Source organism: Coregonus clupeaformis, unplaced genomic scaffold (genome assembly GCF_020615455.1).
Source record: "Coregonus clupeaformis isolate EN_2021a unplaced genomic scaffold, ASM2061545v1 scaf0005, whole genome shotgun sequence".
Taxonomy (NCBI): domain Eukaryota; kingdom Metazoa; phylum Chordata; class Actinopteri; order Salmoniformes; family Salmonidae; genus Coregonus; species Coregonus clupeaformis.
The window spans coordinates 753,979-772,173 of NW_025533460.1; the positions used below are offsets into that span (position 1 = coordinate 753,979).

Below are 18,195 nucleotides of genomic sequence, written 5' to 3' on the forward strand. Positions count from 1 at the left end.
ACCTGGACTCCATTACATTCCTCATTACCTCCCCTTTATCTGTCCCTCCCTTACGTTTAGTCCTCAGTCGGTATTGTTCCTGTGTTTATGCTATATCGCCACTGTTACGCTGTCTCGTTTCATGTTTGTTGTTTTAATAAACGTTTCACCTGCTTCTCGACTCACAGCGTCATTGTTACAAATGTCTTCAGTTCTTCAAAATAAATTAAACTGTTTTATGCCTCGTCTTTATCCAGTGTGAAGATGGCATTACTGATGATTCTTTGAAATACATTCTGGCATGTGGAAATATGTTTTCTGGATGGATGGTATCACTAAGTTAAGGTTAATCCTTTTAGCTACTGTAATTATCCAATTAAACATTTGAAAACATAATAGCATTGCTAACAAAGTGTGTGTCTGTCTATTCACACAGTTGATTAGAATGGGAGGGGCTGGTTTGTAGACTCCCTATGATGTCAGAGATGAGAGGCAAGTTTATGGTAATTAAGGGTCCAAGACTCTTTTATAGGGAATCGAAAATCCTACCACAAGTCTCGCCGGGTGGTGTGTTGTTGGGTGTTTAAGACTAGGACGAGGGTTAGGAACTGGGCAGAGAAGGACACACAACCACACACAATGAATACTCTACTGACAGTACTGGTGTTGGCTCTCTTGTCAGCAGCTTTAGGAGCAAGTGAGTATATGGATTACTTTCTGCATGACTATTTGATAAAACACAGGTTGCTCCATCCCTTCTTTCTTGAGTTATGTGCAGTATTGGAGGGGAGATGGGGCTGAGGTGGGATGGATTGAAATAATGGAAGAGATTATCACTGAGCATTACTAAGTACTCACTGAGTAATTAGCAATAATATAGAATGTCCACAGCTTGCCAGCTGCATGTGCAATGACATTTGTGCAAACAATCCCTTTTAGTAGTGAAACGTTTGTGTTCTTCTATGTTTCCCCAAATATAAACTAATTGCATTTTTTGTATTCCATAAACTCGTACATTTGACTAATCAATACATATGATATAACTTGTCTGAAGATCTGTCAATCATGTTATTAGTAAGAAACAATAATTAATTGTATGGTTGTTTACACACTAATGGAACTTGGACAAGCTCAACAAACGTAATTACTCAGTAATAGTGAATAACAGTGGTCTCTCTCATATCGTTCAGTTATATAATATCTTCAACTTAGTTTTAAGGGTTTCCTTTATTCTCAGTGTCTGTGTAGAAACCTGAGCTCTACAGCCTGAACTTTAGAATATTGTAGGATTAATAATAATCTATGCATTACTCCTCTATACACTGCATATATACTCTACAAATATCTGTATATAGTAAAGCGTTCCAATACCCAGTACAATCTTCTAAGTAACACCATCATTTGTGCAGGTCAGTTCAAATTTAAAGTGTGAAGAATTTCATAAAAAAGATCCTGAGTAAATGCACACTAAGTTTTGACATGAGCTCATATTTAACAAACAATTTGGTAATACATTTGGTGATTAATAATCATTAATCTCACCCCAGCAAGAGTTCAGCCACTGTGTAATATACAGTAAAATAGCATGTCTAATAACTGCTGACATAGTGTGCCACAGATTACATGCTCGTAGTCAAGGATAGCGCAATCACATGCCAATTTGTCTGCACTCCAAGCCCTAAAACTCTAATCTGTATCCTGGAGTTTCTATAGTAAGGTGAATACTTTATTTTAGCTCTCAACAATAGAATAGATTAACTATATTTTCCCAGAGGGAACATCAGTACTAATGTTGGTCTTTCACTATCAATCATGCAATTCAAAGTTTATTATTATTTATTTAAGTTTATCTAGCAATGTGTTGCATCTGATGGATATCCAAACCAAACCACAAACTGTAATTAACTTGGTTAACTTGATTGGAGATATTGGTGTTTTCAGTGGCGATCAGTTTGAAGTGTGACAATCTGATGAATGACTGCACACGATAATGATATTATGGCTTGTCATTAGGAATTAGATCTTTTGGAGGATGCATTCCTGAGGTTGTTAAAGCTTAGTGTGACTGTACAGTATCATATGGGGAATACAAGGGGCTCACAATAACAGAAGATAATGTAGGTGTTGAGGTTCCTAAATCCTGAACAAACTCTAGCACACACACTCGAGCGTGTGTGCACACACACACGCACGCACACACACACATACACACACAGGAACAACAGTAGGAGAGTAAGGCCGCCCTGATGTCTGAGCTCCACAGAGGCTCCCCTCATTCCAGCAGTTCGGATTACGGCTGCCTGCGCTCAGCTGACAGTCACATGAAAGGGATTGAGGGGGATTGCAGGGACCGTGTGACTCACACCACCTGGAACCCCCACCTCGCTCCCTCCTCCCCCCTTCCACAACCATCGAAGAAATACCTGAACTACCCACCACCGCTATCTACAGCCTCAAACAATTATTTTTGTCCTTCTTTCAGTAAAATGTTGGTAAATGTCTATGCCCACACCCCATCTTACGCCCATATCCCAAACTGTAGCAATATGATAACTTTTCCTCTACCAAGGGTAGGCAACAGGGCAGAGAACACTTCCTCGTATAATCATGTGGTCATAAAATGGAATAGCTATGGCTGTATTTCAGTAAGGAAGGGTCAGATACTGTAGGTTTGGAGATAAATAGATTTTAGAACAGTAGAAATTGTCAACATTTTCAATAAGCATTTGAGTCGGTGTTATAAAAATTCCAGGTCTGAGTAGTAGATCTTCGCATGACATTCACCAAAAATACACTATAAAAATAAAGGCTAATTAATTAGCCTGGTAGGTAATGAGTTCTGGGTACCAGGATCCTGATCCTGACCAATGTCTAGACAACCGCAAAGTCCTAATAAAATAGCATTTTCAACCTCAGGTTTACTAGTGCAGTGGTCGACTGGTCTTACAAACAGATTTCCCATTAGCGTTTTTGCTGATACGTAATGGCAATACCTCACCATACATTTTAGTCATTTTTAGCAGACGCTCTTATCCAGAGCGACTTACAGTTAGTGAGTGCATACATTTTTCATACTGGCCCCCCGTGGGAATCAAACCTATAACCCTGGCGTTGCAAGCGCCATGCTCTACCAACTGAGCTACACGAGGCTGGACATGCTACATACCCACTGGACATGTTACATAACTGATAAAACCTCAATAATATGATTAATATGAATGGATAACATGTCATGTAGTAGGAGAAGTTCACTATGTCAAAATGTGATCAACAAAAACATTGTCTTTCAATTAGGAAAACGAGAGGAAAATTACCCTAAAACACTTGTATTTCTTTCAGAGCCTAAAACACGTTTTACACGCTACCACTCATGGAACTCACGGATATATCCAGTGTGGAAAGATGGGGACTCCCGATACAGAGACTGTTGGACTGGTGGGTTTTCACTTTATTGCACTTTTTCTATAGATCAATCACTTAATATAGAAACATTAACCACTTTCTATTGATGTATTTATCACTTTCTGTCACCAGGTGGAGAAGTTACATTCGATGTGAAAAATGATGCACCCACCCTGACTGGCGCAAAGGCAACCTTTAACATCGACCTTCGCTTCCCATCAAACCAGACAGTGCTTCCTGATGGACAGGTGGTCTGGGCACGTAACTGCACTGTCAATGGTGAGCTCTTCTTTCAAATTCAACCACTATTTACATTTACGTCATTTAGCAGACGCTCTTATCCAGAGCGACTTACAGTTAGTGAGTACATTACATTTTATTTTATTCTTACTGGCCCCCCGTGGGAATCGAACCCACAACCCTGGCGTTGCAAACGCCATGCTCTACCAACTGAGCTACATCCCTGCCGGCCATTCCCTCCCCTACCCTGGACGAATTGTGCGCCGCCCCATGGGTCTCCCGGTTGCGGCCGGATACGACAGAGCCTGGATTCGAACCAGGATCTCTAGTGGCACAGCTAGCACTGCGATGCAGTGCCTTAGACCACTGCGCCACTCGGGAGACCACTATACCATACCCCACTAACCCCACAGTTTTTTAGTTGGTCCTATATGCCTACAGTCTTTTTCTAGTGTCCCTAACCTTTTATGTTGAACTCTGTGTGGTCTTCCTCTTCTACAGGAACACAGTATCGTCAGGGCCAGGCTGTGTATCCCGACCAGGTCTCTGGTCCTTCAGGAGAGTACAGCGGAGTCTTCCCTGATGGTACCCCCTTCACTGGGACCGCAGACAGGAAACCACACTACGTGTTTGTGTGGAAGACATGGGGTAAGGACAGCACTTTCATTTACAGACATTCATGTGAGAAAATGCTAACACAATCACCCAATGCTTTCTGGTATTTACAAAGCTGTGCTCAGTATGCACTATGAAATAATTCCTTTCATAAGAGGGTTGAAAGGACTAATGAAGCAGCTAATGTTCTTGGGAGTTTTGTCAACACAAGATTTGATCATCAGGCCGTTCAGTTTTATAACCGCTGCTGTGTTTTCTAACTACTGCTGCTTTTGTATCCCAGGACGTTACTGGCAGGTGGCGGGCGGGCCCTCCTCCTCTCTCACCATCAGTACGGACAATGTGCCCCTGGGCTCTTACAACATGGAGGTGGTCATCTACCACTGCCGTGGCAAGAACAAGTTCATCCCTTTGGGCTATGCCTCCACAACCTTCTCCATCACAGGTGGGCAGCTGGAACCAGGGTTTAAGTGCACAAAATCTTATTTAAAACAGAAATTCAATCAACCCTGATTTGACTTCAATTGATCATTTGAAATAATTAGCATTGACTCTCACAATCTTTCACAGCATTGATGTCACGATGTGACATCTTTTGCCTTTGCTTTGTGCCTCCCCAGACCAGATCCCCTTCGCAGTGTCGCTGACCCAAATTAACGATGTGAACCAGGCTGACCAGAACTTCATCCAGAACCGGGCCATTGCCTTCAGCATCAGCCTCCACGACCCCAGCCAGTACCTCAGCGCCTCAGACGTCACCTTTAACTGGGACTTTGGTGACAACAGTGGCACCCTCATCTCCAGGGAGCGCCAGGTCACACACACATACCTCACCACTGGCACCTACAGGCCTCAGGTGGTCCTGATGGCAAGCATCCCCAACGGCTGTGACACACCTGCAGACCCTACCGCTGCCAGCCCCACTGGTGAGATACATCAATTTTCTATTTGACAACGTATCCATTTATTGGATCCAATCTTTCCTTTACAAAAGTCAATGCATGTTCAGTGCATATAACAGTCGTAACTGTTGCCGTTCTTCTTGTGTTTACAACCAGTGATGCCTATGGATCCCTCCGGCGCTCCTGCCGTGGTTGTGGTGGACTCTACCCCAAGGGCAGCTCCAGCTGACATCGCCCTGGATGTGCCTGCCTCTGATGTTGCCCCTGCTGAGGCTGCAGACACAGCTGCAGCAGACGCAGCTGCAGCCGACGCCGATGCCGTAGACACAGATGCAGCCACAGCCGAAGACCCAGCCGCAGCCGAAACTGCAGTCGAAGCCGGTGCCACAGCCGAAGACGCTGCCGCAGACGCTGCCACAGCTGAAGCCGCAGCCGAACCCACAGCTGACGACGCAGCCGCAACCGCAGAGGGAGTCGAGGTGGTCGCCTCAGCAGCAGAGGATCCAGCCGTCATCCCGGCAACAGAGGACCCTGCCGCTGTCCCTGCAGTAGAAGCCGATGCCACAGCAGAAGACACGGCTGCTGCAGCCGTTGAGGACCCTGCCGCTGTCCCGGCTGTGGAGGGAGCCACAGCTGCCCCCGTCGCCCCAGCAACTGAAGAGGCAGCTGCTGCTGATGCAGCTGCTGATGCTGATGCAGCTGCTGCTGATGCAGCTGCTGATGCTGATGCAGCTGCTGCTGCCGAAACCGCAGTGGTAGAGGCTACGGCTGCAGATGTGCCCGCCATCGCCGCTGCTGCTTCAGTTGCTCCAGTTGCAGAGGGAGAGGAGGCCACAGTGGACCTGGCGGCCACAATCCTACCAGAGGTCCCAGCTATAGCCACCGTTGCACCCGTGGCGGAGGAGGCCATAGTTGCTGATGCTGAGGTGGTGGCTGAGGTTGCGGCTGCAACAGAGGTGGCCCAGGCCGAGACGGTGGCCCCTGCTGCTAACGTCATTGTTCCTGCCGCCACGGCGGCTGCAGCTGTGGTGGAGGTAGTGCCAGCTGAGCTAGAGGCAGAGGTCGTAGAGACAGTGATTGAGGTTGCAGCTGATGCCACTGCAGGTGATTACTTACTTAGTTACTTAGTCATTCTGTATATAAACAAAAACATTATTTGAGCCATTTCAAAATAAAATATAACTTACAGTATCTTTGTTTGTCTTCAGCGCCAGCAGCAGTGACTGCTCCAGTGGAGAATGAGGTAGTAGCAGAGGCTGAGATAGAGGCAGACACAGAGACACAGGTGGCTCTTGTTGTGGCTAAAAGACAGGCTCCTGAACTTACAGCGGCTGACGACTGTATGATATATCGCTACGGCTCCTTCTCGACCGCTGTGGACGTCGTCCGTAAGTACACATATGTCCAGATACTGAAGATGTAGAGTATTTTCAATACAGTCACAGCTGAGATGTAAAATGCAGGTGATGGTTGCTGATAATGATCTCTCAATCTATTTAAATTCCCAGAGGGTATTGAGAGTGTGGAGATCACCCAGGTGGCCAACGTAGTGTCTCAGGCCACTGAGGTGGTGCAGAATGCTGTGGACCTGACAATCACCTGCCAGGGGAGGTGAGTAGCCAACTAGCAGTGGAAACAGGTCCCAAGGAACCATGCACATTCCTATTGAAATTAGCATTTTGAACATTGCCATCACCTGCACTTTATATCTACATCCTTCTCTTTACATAGCCTGCCCAATGAAGTGTGCACCATCATCTCGGATGCAGACTGCATCACGCCTGTGGAGACCATCTGTAACAACGTGACACCCTCCCCAGATTGTCAGATGATCCTTCGCCAGTTCTTCAATGACTCTGGAGTGTTCTGCATCAATGTGTCCCTGACCAATGATGTTAGTCTGGCTATGGCCAGTGCTAAAGTCCGTGTGACTGTGGGTGAGTGAAATTAACGAACCATGTGTGCGCCTGTACATAAAACTTTATGAACTGTAAAAACATTTTCATTTTACATTTCACTGATCGTGGAGTGTACCGTACCTTCCTCATACTGTGTGTTGTGGTTGCAGGCTCCAACTCCTCCACAGCAGGCACTGTGGCCGCGGTTCTGGGTGTCATGGTCCTTGTCTGTGTTGTTGGTGCCATTGCTTTGACCTACAAGTGAGTGAAAGACTGTTCTAACCACCGTAAAAGTCAATAAAGTCACACACTTCCTGGTTTCTCCAAATGTATAATTGATTTATGATCCACAAAAACTATTTGACACATTGTGGTCCATTGAAGATAATTCCACATTACAGTGGGGAAAAAAAGTATTTAGTCAGCCACCAATTGTGCAAGTTCTCCCACTTAAAAAGATGAGAGAGGCCTGTAATTTTCATCATAGGTACACGCCAACTATGACAGACAAATTGAGGAAAAAAATTCCAGAAAATCACATTGTAGGATTTTTAATGAATTTATTTGCAAATTATGGTGGAAAATAAGTATTTGGTCACCTACAAACAAGCAAGATTTCTGGCTCTCACAGACCTGTAACTTCTTCTTTAAAAGGCTCCTCTGTCCTCCACTCGTTACCTGTATTAATGGCACCTGTTTGAACTTGTTATCAGTATAAAAGACACCTGTCCACAACCTCAAACAGTCACACTCCAAACTCCACTATGGCCAAGACCAAAGAGCTGTCAAAGGACACCAGAAACAAAATTGTAGACCTGCACCAGGCTGGGAAGACTGAATCTGCAATAGGTAAGCAGCTTGGTTTGAAGAAATCAACTGTGGGAGCAATTATTAGGAAATGGAAGACATACAAGACCACGGATAATCTCCCTCGATCTGGGGCTCCACGCAAGATCTCACCCCGTGGGGTCAAAATAATCACAAGAACGGTGAGCAAAAATCCCAGAACCACACGGGGGGACCTAGTGAATGACCTGCAGAGAGCTGGGACCAAAGTAACAAAGCCTACCATCAGTAACACACTATGCCGCCAGGGACTCAAATCCTGCAGTGCCAGACGTGTCCCCCTGCTTAAGCCAGTACATGTCCAGGCCCGTCTGAAGTTTGCTAGAGTGCATTTGGATGATCCAGAAGAGGATTGGGAGAATGTCATATGGTCAGATGAAACCAAAATATAACTTTTTGGTAAAAACTCAACTGGTCGTGTTTGGTGGACAAAGAATGCTGAGTTGCATCCAAAGAACACCATACCTACTGTGAAGCATGGGGGTGGAAACATCATGCTTTGGGGCTGTTTTTCTGCAAAGGGACCAGGACGACTGATCCGTGGAAAGGAAAGAATGAATGGGGCCATGTATCGTGAGATTTTGAGTGAAACCTCCTTCCATCAGCAAGGGCATTGAAGATGAAACGTGGCTGGGTCTTTCAGCATGACAATGATCCCAAACACACCGCCCGGGCAACGAAGGAGTGGCTTCGTAAGAAGCATTTCAAGGTCCTGGAGTGGCCTAGCCAGTCTCCAGATCTCAACCCCATAGAAAATCTTTGGAGGGAGTTGAAAGTCTGTGTTGCCCAGCGACAGCCCCAAAACATCACTGCTCTAGAGGAGATCTGCATGGAGGAATGGGCCAAAATACCAGCAACAGTGTGTGAAAACCTTGTGAAGACTTACAGAAAACGTTTGACCTGTGTCATTGCCAACAAAGGGTATATAACAAAGTATTGAGAAACTTTTGTTATTGACCAAATACTTATTTTCCACCATAATTTGCAAATAAATTCATTAAAAATCCTACAATGTGATTTTCTGGAATTCTTTTTCTCATTTTGTCTGTCATAGTTGACGTGTACCTATGATGAAAATTACAGGCCTCTCTCATCTTTTTAAGTGGGAGAACTTGCACAATTGGTGGCTGACTAAATACTTTTTTTCCCCACTGTATATCCCATGCCATTTCTATCTAAATAAATGATAAATGAAATATTATGTGCAGTTTTATACAATATAATGCACATCTTATTATTATTATTTTTTTTACTGTATTATTAATGCCAGCTAACTTGTGTTTTTCAACCAGGCGGTTTAACCAATACCGTCCACTGAGGGAGGACTCAACAGGCGGAAGCATGGGAAGCTCTGGAAACACGTCTGTGCCGATGCTGCTGTGGAACCTTCTGAGCCGACAGTCAACAGGAGAAAGAAGCCCACTGCTTCAGGGAAGGGTGGTGTGAACACTCATAACCATCTGCACTGATAAAGCACACACTCATGCATGCATGTTAACACGTAAATATCACTTAGACACACGCATCCACTCAGCAACTGTGAAATACACATATACATGTTAACACATTGCAGACTCAGACACATAGAGCCACCCTAATGCAGAGACAAACTGCAATAAGAACAAGCAGTTGTATTCTGTTTTGTTACACTGAAAGCAACTTTAATAAAAACTATAATGTATTGATAATGTATACATTTTCAACACAGAACCCTAAAAGCCTAAATAAATGTGTTTGTTTCTGCCGTTGCATCACTTGTGACAAAATATTATATTTATTTTGACCCACATACTTTTTTATTTAAGAAAAAAAAGAATGATGAAAGTTTACAAAAATGCAGCAACTTATGTTGTGTTTTTTCTGTTGTTACTCACTCTTCCTTAGAACGTAATCATTACAATGAATGACTGCCTCTTGTAAACTTCCAACACATTAATTTGCTTTGCTAACTGGTATAATTTGAATTGTCAATAAAATCACAGCACTGTGATATAACATATTTAATGTCACCCCAAAAGTAAGCATTAAAATGTAAATTATGTAAGAATCTTCAACTACCGGTATACCTCCAAAGCAAGTTATAGAGTCCAAGCAAGTTATAGAGCTCTAATTGTCACCGCAATCAATACCCAATACTAAAGCTGTCTCTTCTTATTGTAAACCAGTTGATGTCAGAAGTAAGATATTATTTGTTCATGAACACTCATTAAATATAAAGAACAAGCTATTGCTTTTACGTTATCTCTTTCAGATGAAAAATAATATAAAAGGAACCATGGGGAAACTGCAATGATGTGTCGGTTTGATACCAGTAAATAAAAATGAAAGACACAACTCTATTGCATTCAAATGTTCATTTAATTCTTGATTGTTTTGATTCTGTTGACATTTCTCAGAATGCAGCATGAAATATTTTGTAAAGCTGCTAGAAAAGAGCATAACGTTGCTGCAAGTAAAAAATGTTAGCCAAATATATGCATATAAATTGTGTGCGACTCTATATGCATATAAGTTGCCCATGTGTAATTACACAAACAGATAGTTGTAGAACTATGTAACAATATGTACGTACATGGTTATTACACTGCAATAATCAAATTATTTATTTTTGGGAAATACTGTGATAACTCCTGGTGAGTGAAGCTGATGAAGCTCCATGGAATTTTGTAAAAAAAAAAAAAAGGTAAAGTATTTTATTGCATATCAAAGTCAAAGACAGAAAGCTACAGTGTAAAACTGTAAAAAGTAAAACCATTGCAACACCATAACATTCCCTGAACACAACTACAGAACATTTCCTTAACCATTTTCGGTGCCAACGGACAACATGACATTTACATTTTAGTCATTTAGCATCCTCTCTTATCCAGAGCAATTAGGGTTAAGTGCCTTGCTCAAGGGCACATTGACATATTATTTTTTCACCTAGACACTCTTAACCGCTAGGCTACCTGCCGCCCTATCTATGATGTGTGACTGTGCTTGCTAGCAATTTCCAACACTAATAAGGAAAGCTAAGCCATATAAACTTCTAACCAGTGATAAGCATGCTAGTGATTTGACTAGGGTGAATCGATTCACTTCACGTTAATACTCCTCTCCCTCCTCCTCTCCCTCTCCCTCAATGGAGTCGACGCCTACCTCCTCATAATCTTTCTCCAGGGCAGCCATGTCCTCCCTGGCCTCAGAGAACTCTCCCTCCTCCATACCCTCACCTACGTACCAGTGCACAAAGGCACGCTTGGCGTACATCAGATCAAACTTGTGGTCAAGTCGGGCCCAGGCCTCTGCAATAGCAGTGGTGTTGCTAAGCATGCACACTGCCCTCTGGACCTTGGCCAGATCTCCACCAGGTACCACAGTTGGGGGCTGGTAGTTGATACCAACCTTGAAACCAGTTGGGCACCAGTCTACAAACTGGATGGAGCGTTTTGTTTTGATGGTGGCAATGGCAGCATTGACATCTTTGGGCACAACGTCGCCACGGTACAGCAAACAGCAGGCCATGTACTTGCCGTGACGTGGGTCACATTTCACCATTTGATTGGCTGGCTCAAAGCAAGCATTTGTGATCTCAGACACTGAGAGCTGCTCATGGTAAGCCTTCTCTGCCGAGATCACTGGGGCATAGGTGGCCAGGGGGAAGTGGATACGGGGGTAGGGCACCAAGTTGGTCTGGAACTCTGTCAGATCAACATTGAGGGCACCATCAAATCGGAGGGAAGCAGTGATGGAGGACACAATCTGGCTAATCAACCTGTTAAGATTGGTGTAGGTGGGACGCTCAATATCAAGGTTCCTTCGGCAGATGTCATAGATGGCCTCATTGTCTACCATGAAAGCACAATCAGAGTGCTCCAGGGTGGTGTGGGTGGTCAGGATGGCATTATAGGGCTCAACAACAGCAGTGGACACCTGGGGAGCTGGGTAGATGGAGAACTCAAGTTTGGACTTCTTTCCGTAGTCAACAGACAAGCGTTCCATCAACAGGGAGGTGAAACCAGAACCAGTGCCACCTCCGAAGCTGTGGAAAACCAGGAAGCCCTGGAGGCCAGTGCACTGGTCAGCCTGGAGAGAGAGGGAGGAGAGAAGATGTTTCTGATCATTATGGTTTGATAAAGATACAGAATGTACAGAGATGTAGAGTGTATGTTAATAAGACATCATATAAATGTAAGTTCTCACCAGTTTGCGGGTCCTGTCCAAAACCAAGTCGATGATTTCTTTACCAATGGTGTAATGCCCACGTGCATAGTTGTTGGCTGCATCCTCCTTCCCAGTGATCAGCTGCTCAGGGTGGAAGAGCTGTCGGTAAGTTCCTGTGCGCACCTCATCTGGAGAAATAAATACTTGTTAGCTTTTCTCAAGACTAAGGAGATAGACCAATGTTAACAGCACGTCATTGTTTCAAGACAAAGTGATCTTACCAATGACAGTGGGCTCCAGATCCACAAACACAGCCCTGGGGACGTGCTTGCCAGCTCCAGTCTCACTGAAGAAAGTATTGAAGGAGTCGTCTCCTCCTCCAATGGTCTTGTCACTGGGCATCTGACCGTCCGGCTGGATCCCATGCTCCAGACAGTAGAGCTCCCAGCAGGCATTGCCAATCTGGACGCCAGCCTGACCCACGTGGATGGAGATACACTCACGCTGGAGAAAGAGGAGAGAGAGCAATTTAATTGGAACCCACTGTACACAATCAAGGTAAATGTCAATAATGTCACCAAAGCATTCTCATGTGCATTTATGAGAGCCAGTGGAAAGAGGGCACACATTCAAAATGGCATCCATTCTCCATAATGTCTAATCCAAATGCAAATTAAGATTCTTGCACTCTTTTCATTTAGTATTTTACTAATTTATTAAATCAAATCAAATTAAATTGTATTGGTCACATACACATATTTAGCAGATGTTATTGCGGGTGTAGCGAAATGCTTGTATGATCCCCATTAGCTGTTGCTAAACCAGCAGCTACTGTTCCTGAAGGGTAAACTGTATTGTGCTAAATCCCCCCCCCCCCCTGATTGAGTCTAGGGGGCTGGGATGAAATTCAGTAAGGTTGCATTTTCCCACACTGCAGCACTGCAGCTATTCCACACAATCATCCCCACTGTTCTGACAGCATAAATGTGATTGAGGAAGTGGGAAAAGTGGGAATTGTGCCATGTAGAGGTACAACCCTGAGTCTGAATCACCCCCCCTCCCTCGCACTCCTCCCATTCCCCATTCCCCCTTCCCCCTTCTCCTCCCCTCTCCAGCTACACCCTGCTGTTCCCAAGGGATTTGCTTGTATATGTCCGTTGCTAAGCAACTGGGCACTAGCAGGAAACCGTTTGAGGTTTTGCACAGGAGGGGGTGGTTTGTGCACTTTCCATAAAAAAATTACGATTTAGATTTGTCTATAATGTGCATACACCCAGTGACACTCAACAGCTATGGCGCTCTATAATATTTATAGGTAATTGTACAGAATTACCTGCAGGTATTTTAAGCAACCCTAAGGCTATTTGATTTTGCTCTCTAGGGCAAATCACTGACATCTCATGTTGCAAAATGGAAGACACTATAGATTCTACAGTGCATAGATTTAACAGTAATGCCATTATAGAAATAGTAGCCTTTATGTGCAGCGAGTACACTTGAACCGGCGACTGTTATATCAAATGTGCTTCTCTCTGGTTGGAAAGCAGCTGCCTGGAGGGCTAATCTAAACATGAACATGGAAAGACCAGGGTGCAGCTGGCTACAATGGTCTGTACACAAATCCATCTGCAAAAGACCACCTCAGAGAAAGGTCTTAACTCTTAGCCCTCCCCCTGTCAGGTGTCATTCTGGAGACCATATGCACCAGCAGAGATTAAGGATGAAGTAGCTCCCCACAGGCACCCATTGATTAACTAATACGGTTCACTTAAGTCTTTTATTTTCCTATATAGGGTACTTTCCTCCGAAAATAAAGAGTTAGATCATTTTAAATGACCATATGAACTTCAATATTGATTAAACTGTTCCACAGTAACTGTAATGGGTTGGTAACGTTGGTTTGTTACTAGAACTGTTCGGTACATTTTATCAATGTGATCCCCTTTCTGCCTATTTCATTCACCTTGCCTTGTATCACTTTAAGGCTAATGTATGCGCACCATTTAGAATTTGATGGAGAGACCAACAGAATGCATAAACGTCCACGGGTGCCTTCTAGGCTAAATAAAATTAATGCATCAAATTTAGATAGAGTAGCTTATAGGGTACCGCATATTATAGACTATAGCCTACCATTGATACTAGATATTAAACAGCCAAAATGGGTCAAAATACTAACTATCAGAATAAATCTCTTCTCAACGTAATAGCCTACATTTCAAGGTGGGCGCGCCTCACACCACCATGAAAACGCGGAGTCCATCAAGGCAGAAGAGGTTGCGATTATGAGATCTTGAATGTTCTTCTATCTCAGGTTCGTTAAACGCATTTGTTTGTTGATATTCGTTAGTCAAACTTGAACTTGATAGTATTTTATGATAGCTAATTATATTCAAATGACAATTAAGGCTAAGATAATAAGTCTGTATCGTCCTCCGTCCGTAGCCCGCCAAAGGTAACGGGCATCAATTCACCTCAATCACCTGAGCAAAGCATAATGTGACGAGTTCTTCAATTGAATCGACATGAGCACCTTCACTATATGATTTCGTAATAAACATACAATTGAAAATAAGGTCCTATAGGCAATATGGTGTTTCCTCGACAGTTTGAAGCATATCCTATCATATTATGGTGGTCAAATAAATCAGTGACCACTTATTTCAGCCACAATATGAAATTCCAGCCACAATATGAATGTAGCCATATACTATCGACCTACATATTATACAACCAAATGTTAGGCTATGTAACTACATTGATGGAATGGATGAGTAGCTAGCACCACCATGAGTAAAATGAGAGATGAACACACAACATAAAATAAATCAATAGACTACTTTCTAAATGTAAATTGTACTCACCATTTTTACTGATGGAGATTAGTTTTAGAGAAATATGTAAAAAAATAAAGTTTCAATAATTTTCTCTTCGGATGAGAGAGAAGTTACTTTATCCGACAGCTAAGAGTCGATGTAGTAACTGATCTTAAACACCGTGGCGCGCTAGTATTTGTAGTATCGCAAGGGGGCTGAGCCAGCAACATTAATACATTAATAAATTAAGAAGAGGAGAGGATCACGACAGCGTGGCTAGGCGTGAGGCCTATGGTGGGAGAGATGCAAGCAGCAGGCATCCTTGTGCATTGGTCCTGTTCGTTGTTTTCATAAGATTTTGCTGCAACATTTATTGCAGTGAAAGGAGTGCCATTTGGAGTATGGTCAGCATATACAGTGCCTTCAGAAAGTATTCACCGTTTTTGACTTTTTCCACAGTTTGTTGTGTTACAGCCTGAATTTAAAATGGATTAAATTGAGATTTTCTTGTCACTGGCCAACACACAATACCCCAAAATGTCAAAGTGGAATTATGGTTTTCGAAATGTTTACACATTTTTTTTAAATGAAAAGCTGAAATGTCTTGAGTCAATACGTATTCAACCCCTTTGTTATGGCATGCCTAAATAAGTTGCTTAACAAGTCACAAAAAAGTTGTATGGACTCACTCCCCAATCTCTGTACAATTATCTGTAAGGTCCCTCTGTCGAGCAGTGTATTTCAAACACAGATTCAACCACAAAGACCAGGGAGGTTTTTCAATGCCTCGCAAAGGTCACATATTGGTAGATGGGTAAAAATACAAAAAGCAGACATTGAATATCCATTTGAGTATGGTGAAGTTATTAATTACACTTTGGATGGTGTATCAATACACCCAGTCACTACAAAGATACAGGCGTCCTTCCTAACTCAGTTGCCGGAGTGGAAGTAGGCCAATGGTGACTTTAAAACAGTTACAGAGTTTAATGGCTGTGATAGTATAAAACTGATAATGGATCAACAACATTGCAGTTACTCCACAATACTAACCTAATTGACAGAGTGAAAAGAAAGAAGCCTGTACAGAATAAAAATATTCCAAAACATGCATCCTGTTTGCAACAAGTAATACTGCAAAAAATGTGGCAAAGCAATTCACTTTTTGTCCTGAATACAAAGTGTTATGTTTGGGGCAAATCCAATACAAGACATTACTGAGTACCACTCTCCATATTTTAAAGCATAATGGTGGCTGCATCATGTTATGGGTATGCATGTAATTGTTAAGGACTGGGGAGTTTTTCAGGATACAAAATAAATGGAATGGCGCTAAGCACAGGCAAAATCCTAGAGGAAAACCTGGTTCAGTCTGCTTTCCAACAAACACTGGGAGATGAATGCACCTTTCAGCAGGACAATAACCTAAAACACAAGGCCAAATCTTCACTGGAGTTGCTTACGAAGAAGACAGTGAATGTTCCTGAGTGGCCGAGTTACAGTTTTGGCAATACCAGAAAATGGTTGTCTAGCAATGATCAACAACCAATTTGTCAGAGCTTGAAGAATTTTGAAAAGAATAATGGGCAAATGTTGGACAATCAAGGTGTGGAAAGCTCTTAGAGGCTTATCCAGAAAAACTCACAGCTGTAATCGCTGCCAAAGGTGCTTCTACAAAGTATTGACTCGTGTGTGAATACTTATGTCAATTAGATATTTATGTATTTCATTTTCAATACATTTGCAAAAAATTATAAATACATGTTTTCACTTTGTCATTACTGGGTATTGTATGTAGATGGGTGAGGGGGGGGGAAAGCAATTTAATCAATTTTGAATTCAGGCTGTAACACAACAAAATGTGGAATAAGTCAAGGGGTATGAATACTTTCCGAAGGCACTGTATGTGGTTGAAATGCTTTCTGCTTGCATAACAGTGTCAAAGAAAACATATTACACGTGCATTTGCATTTTCTCAAGAGATGCTGAAAGAAAGAAATCATATTTCTCCACTCCTGTTCCCAAGACAAAATAAACATTTATTGTATCATTTTACTGCAAGAAATGCATAATTATGCAGGAGTTAATATTATATTATGCTACATGTGAGAGGTTATAGGTTTACAGTCAGTGTCCATATTTCAGTTAATATTCAATTTAACCCATATGAATTTAAATGAGGAATATTCGGTTTATTAATGGATACAGGGCTACTCGTGAGCGGGATATCAAAGGTGCATGTAAACAGTTTATCCCAAATAAGACTTTAAGCGAGATATGAGCTGCTATCCGGAATACTGTGCGCATGTAAACGTGGTCATTGATTAGGGTCTGGTTTCAATTATGGACTCTTTTGGCATAGAGGAACTACGTCACTGCCTATGTCGATAAGAGAAAATGTTTTATTCCAGGTACTCTCCCAACAAATAACAAGGCAGACATGCCAGAACGTCGCGATTCAAAACCGAAGTTTGCAGGCAAAACATTTGCAGTGGTTTTACTTAAGTTAGTTGATGCAAACTAGCTACTTGCGAAATGCACTCATTAAAAATAACCTTTGTGGTCTCCATCTTCCTAGATACTGTTTAGTATTTTATTCAAGCAATAAAGTAGTGATGTAGGCAGTGACGTAGTTCCTCTATGCCAGCAGAGTCCATCATTGAAACCAGAGCCTAGTCACTGTGTTGCCTAGGATCTGGTTTTCGACACTAGCCTTTAAGAATCATGCTGCAGAGATAAGTAGGCTACATGGGTAAACGTAAGTAACCAAGGGAAACCCAGCTCCTCTGGATCCCTGCTGATCCATTAGAGAGCATCACATTCAACATCCAGGTTCTACTAGCAGATGTTACCAATGGCCCATTGTCTGCCACACACCCTGCAGAGCCCCACACAAAGCCATGCATAAAAATCACTAACCCACATTCATCATCATCACTCGGTTTGGTTTTTATATGGCCATGTGGTTTGACTTCTGTCATATTTAGGCCTACCACAAATGCAGAGTTTCTCTTTGTTCAGCATTAATACACATACTGGGGATATTGATTCAAATTCAACTGTTCCTGTCATATTCTCCCATCGATTATCATCAAAGCCTTGTGGTAGCAATAGATTCATGGTATATGTCTACTCATGTTTCAGGAGCAAAATAAAATATTTGTCATTTGTTTCCTCATAACAGCATTCTTCCTGACGATAAATAAGATGGGTATACACATGATAATATACACTAAGAACACAGTTAGGCTATTTACTTATTCATTCTCGACATCTTAATATTTTTTACGGGTTTCATCCATGTTTCGGCCGATCCTAAAGGGGAGGAAAGTATAAGTAATAATAATATGC

At 42.6% G+C, this 18,195-nt stretch overlaps 2 protein-coding genes across 2 annotated transcripts; one reads left to right on the plus strand and one right to left on the minus strand.

Moving 5' to 3' along the window:
- The first annotated feature begins 534 nt into the window (after positions 1-534).
- Positions 535-10,596, plus strand: pmela (premelanosome protein a). The gene is made up of 12 exons (XM_041891755.2): positions 535-676; positions 3,319-3,414; positions 3,514-3,660; positions 4,123-4,269; positions 4,520-4,681; positions 4,857-5,162; positions 5,295-6,242; positions 6,347-6,526; positions 6,647-6,749; positions 6,870-7,075; positions 7,207-7,297; positions 9,175-10,596. The coding sequence occupies exons 1-12, from the start codon at positions 619-621 to the stop codon at positions 9,326-9,328; spliced, it is 2,598 nt and encodes an 865-aa protein (XP_041747689.1). The 5' UTR covers positions 535-618; the 3' UTR covers positions 9,329-10,596.
- Positions 10,222-15,019, minus strand: LOC121577832 (tubulin alpha chain). Its single transcript, XM_041891756.1, has 4 exons — positions 14,893-15,019; positions 12,310-12,532; positions 12,068-12,216; positions 10,222-11,950 (listed from the first exon to the last, which is right to left on the minus strand). The coding sequence occupies exons 1-4, from the start codon at positions 14,893-14,895 to the stop codon at positions 10,970-10,972; spliced, it is 1,356 nt and encodes a 451-aa protein (XP_041747690.1). The 5' UTR covers positions 14,896-15,019; the 3' UTR covers positions 10,222-10,969.
- Positions 15,020-18,195: the final 3,176 nt, after the last annotated feature.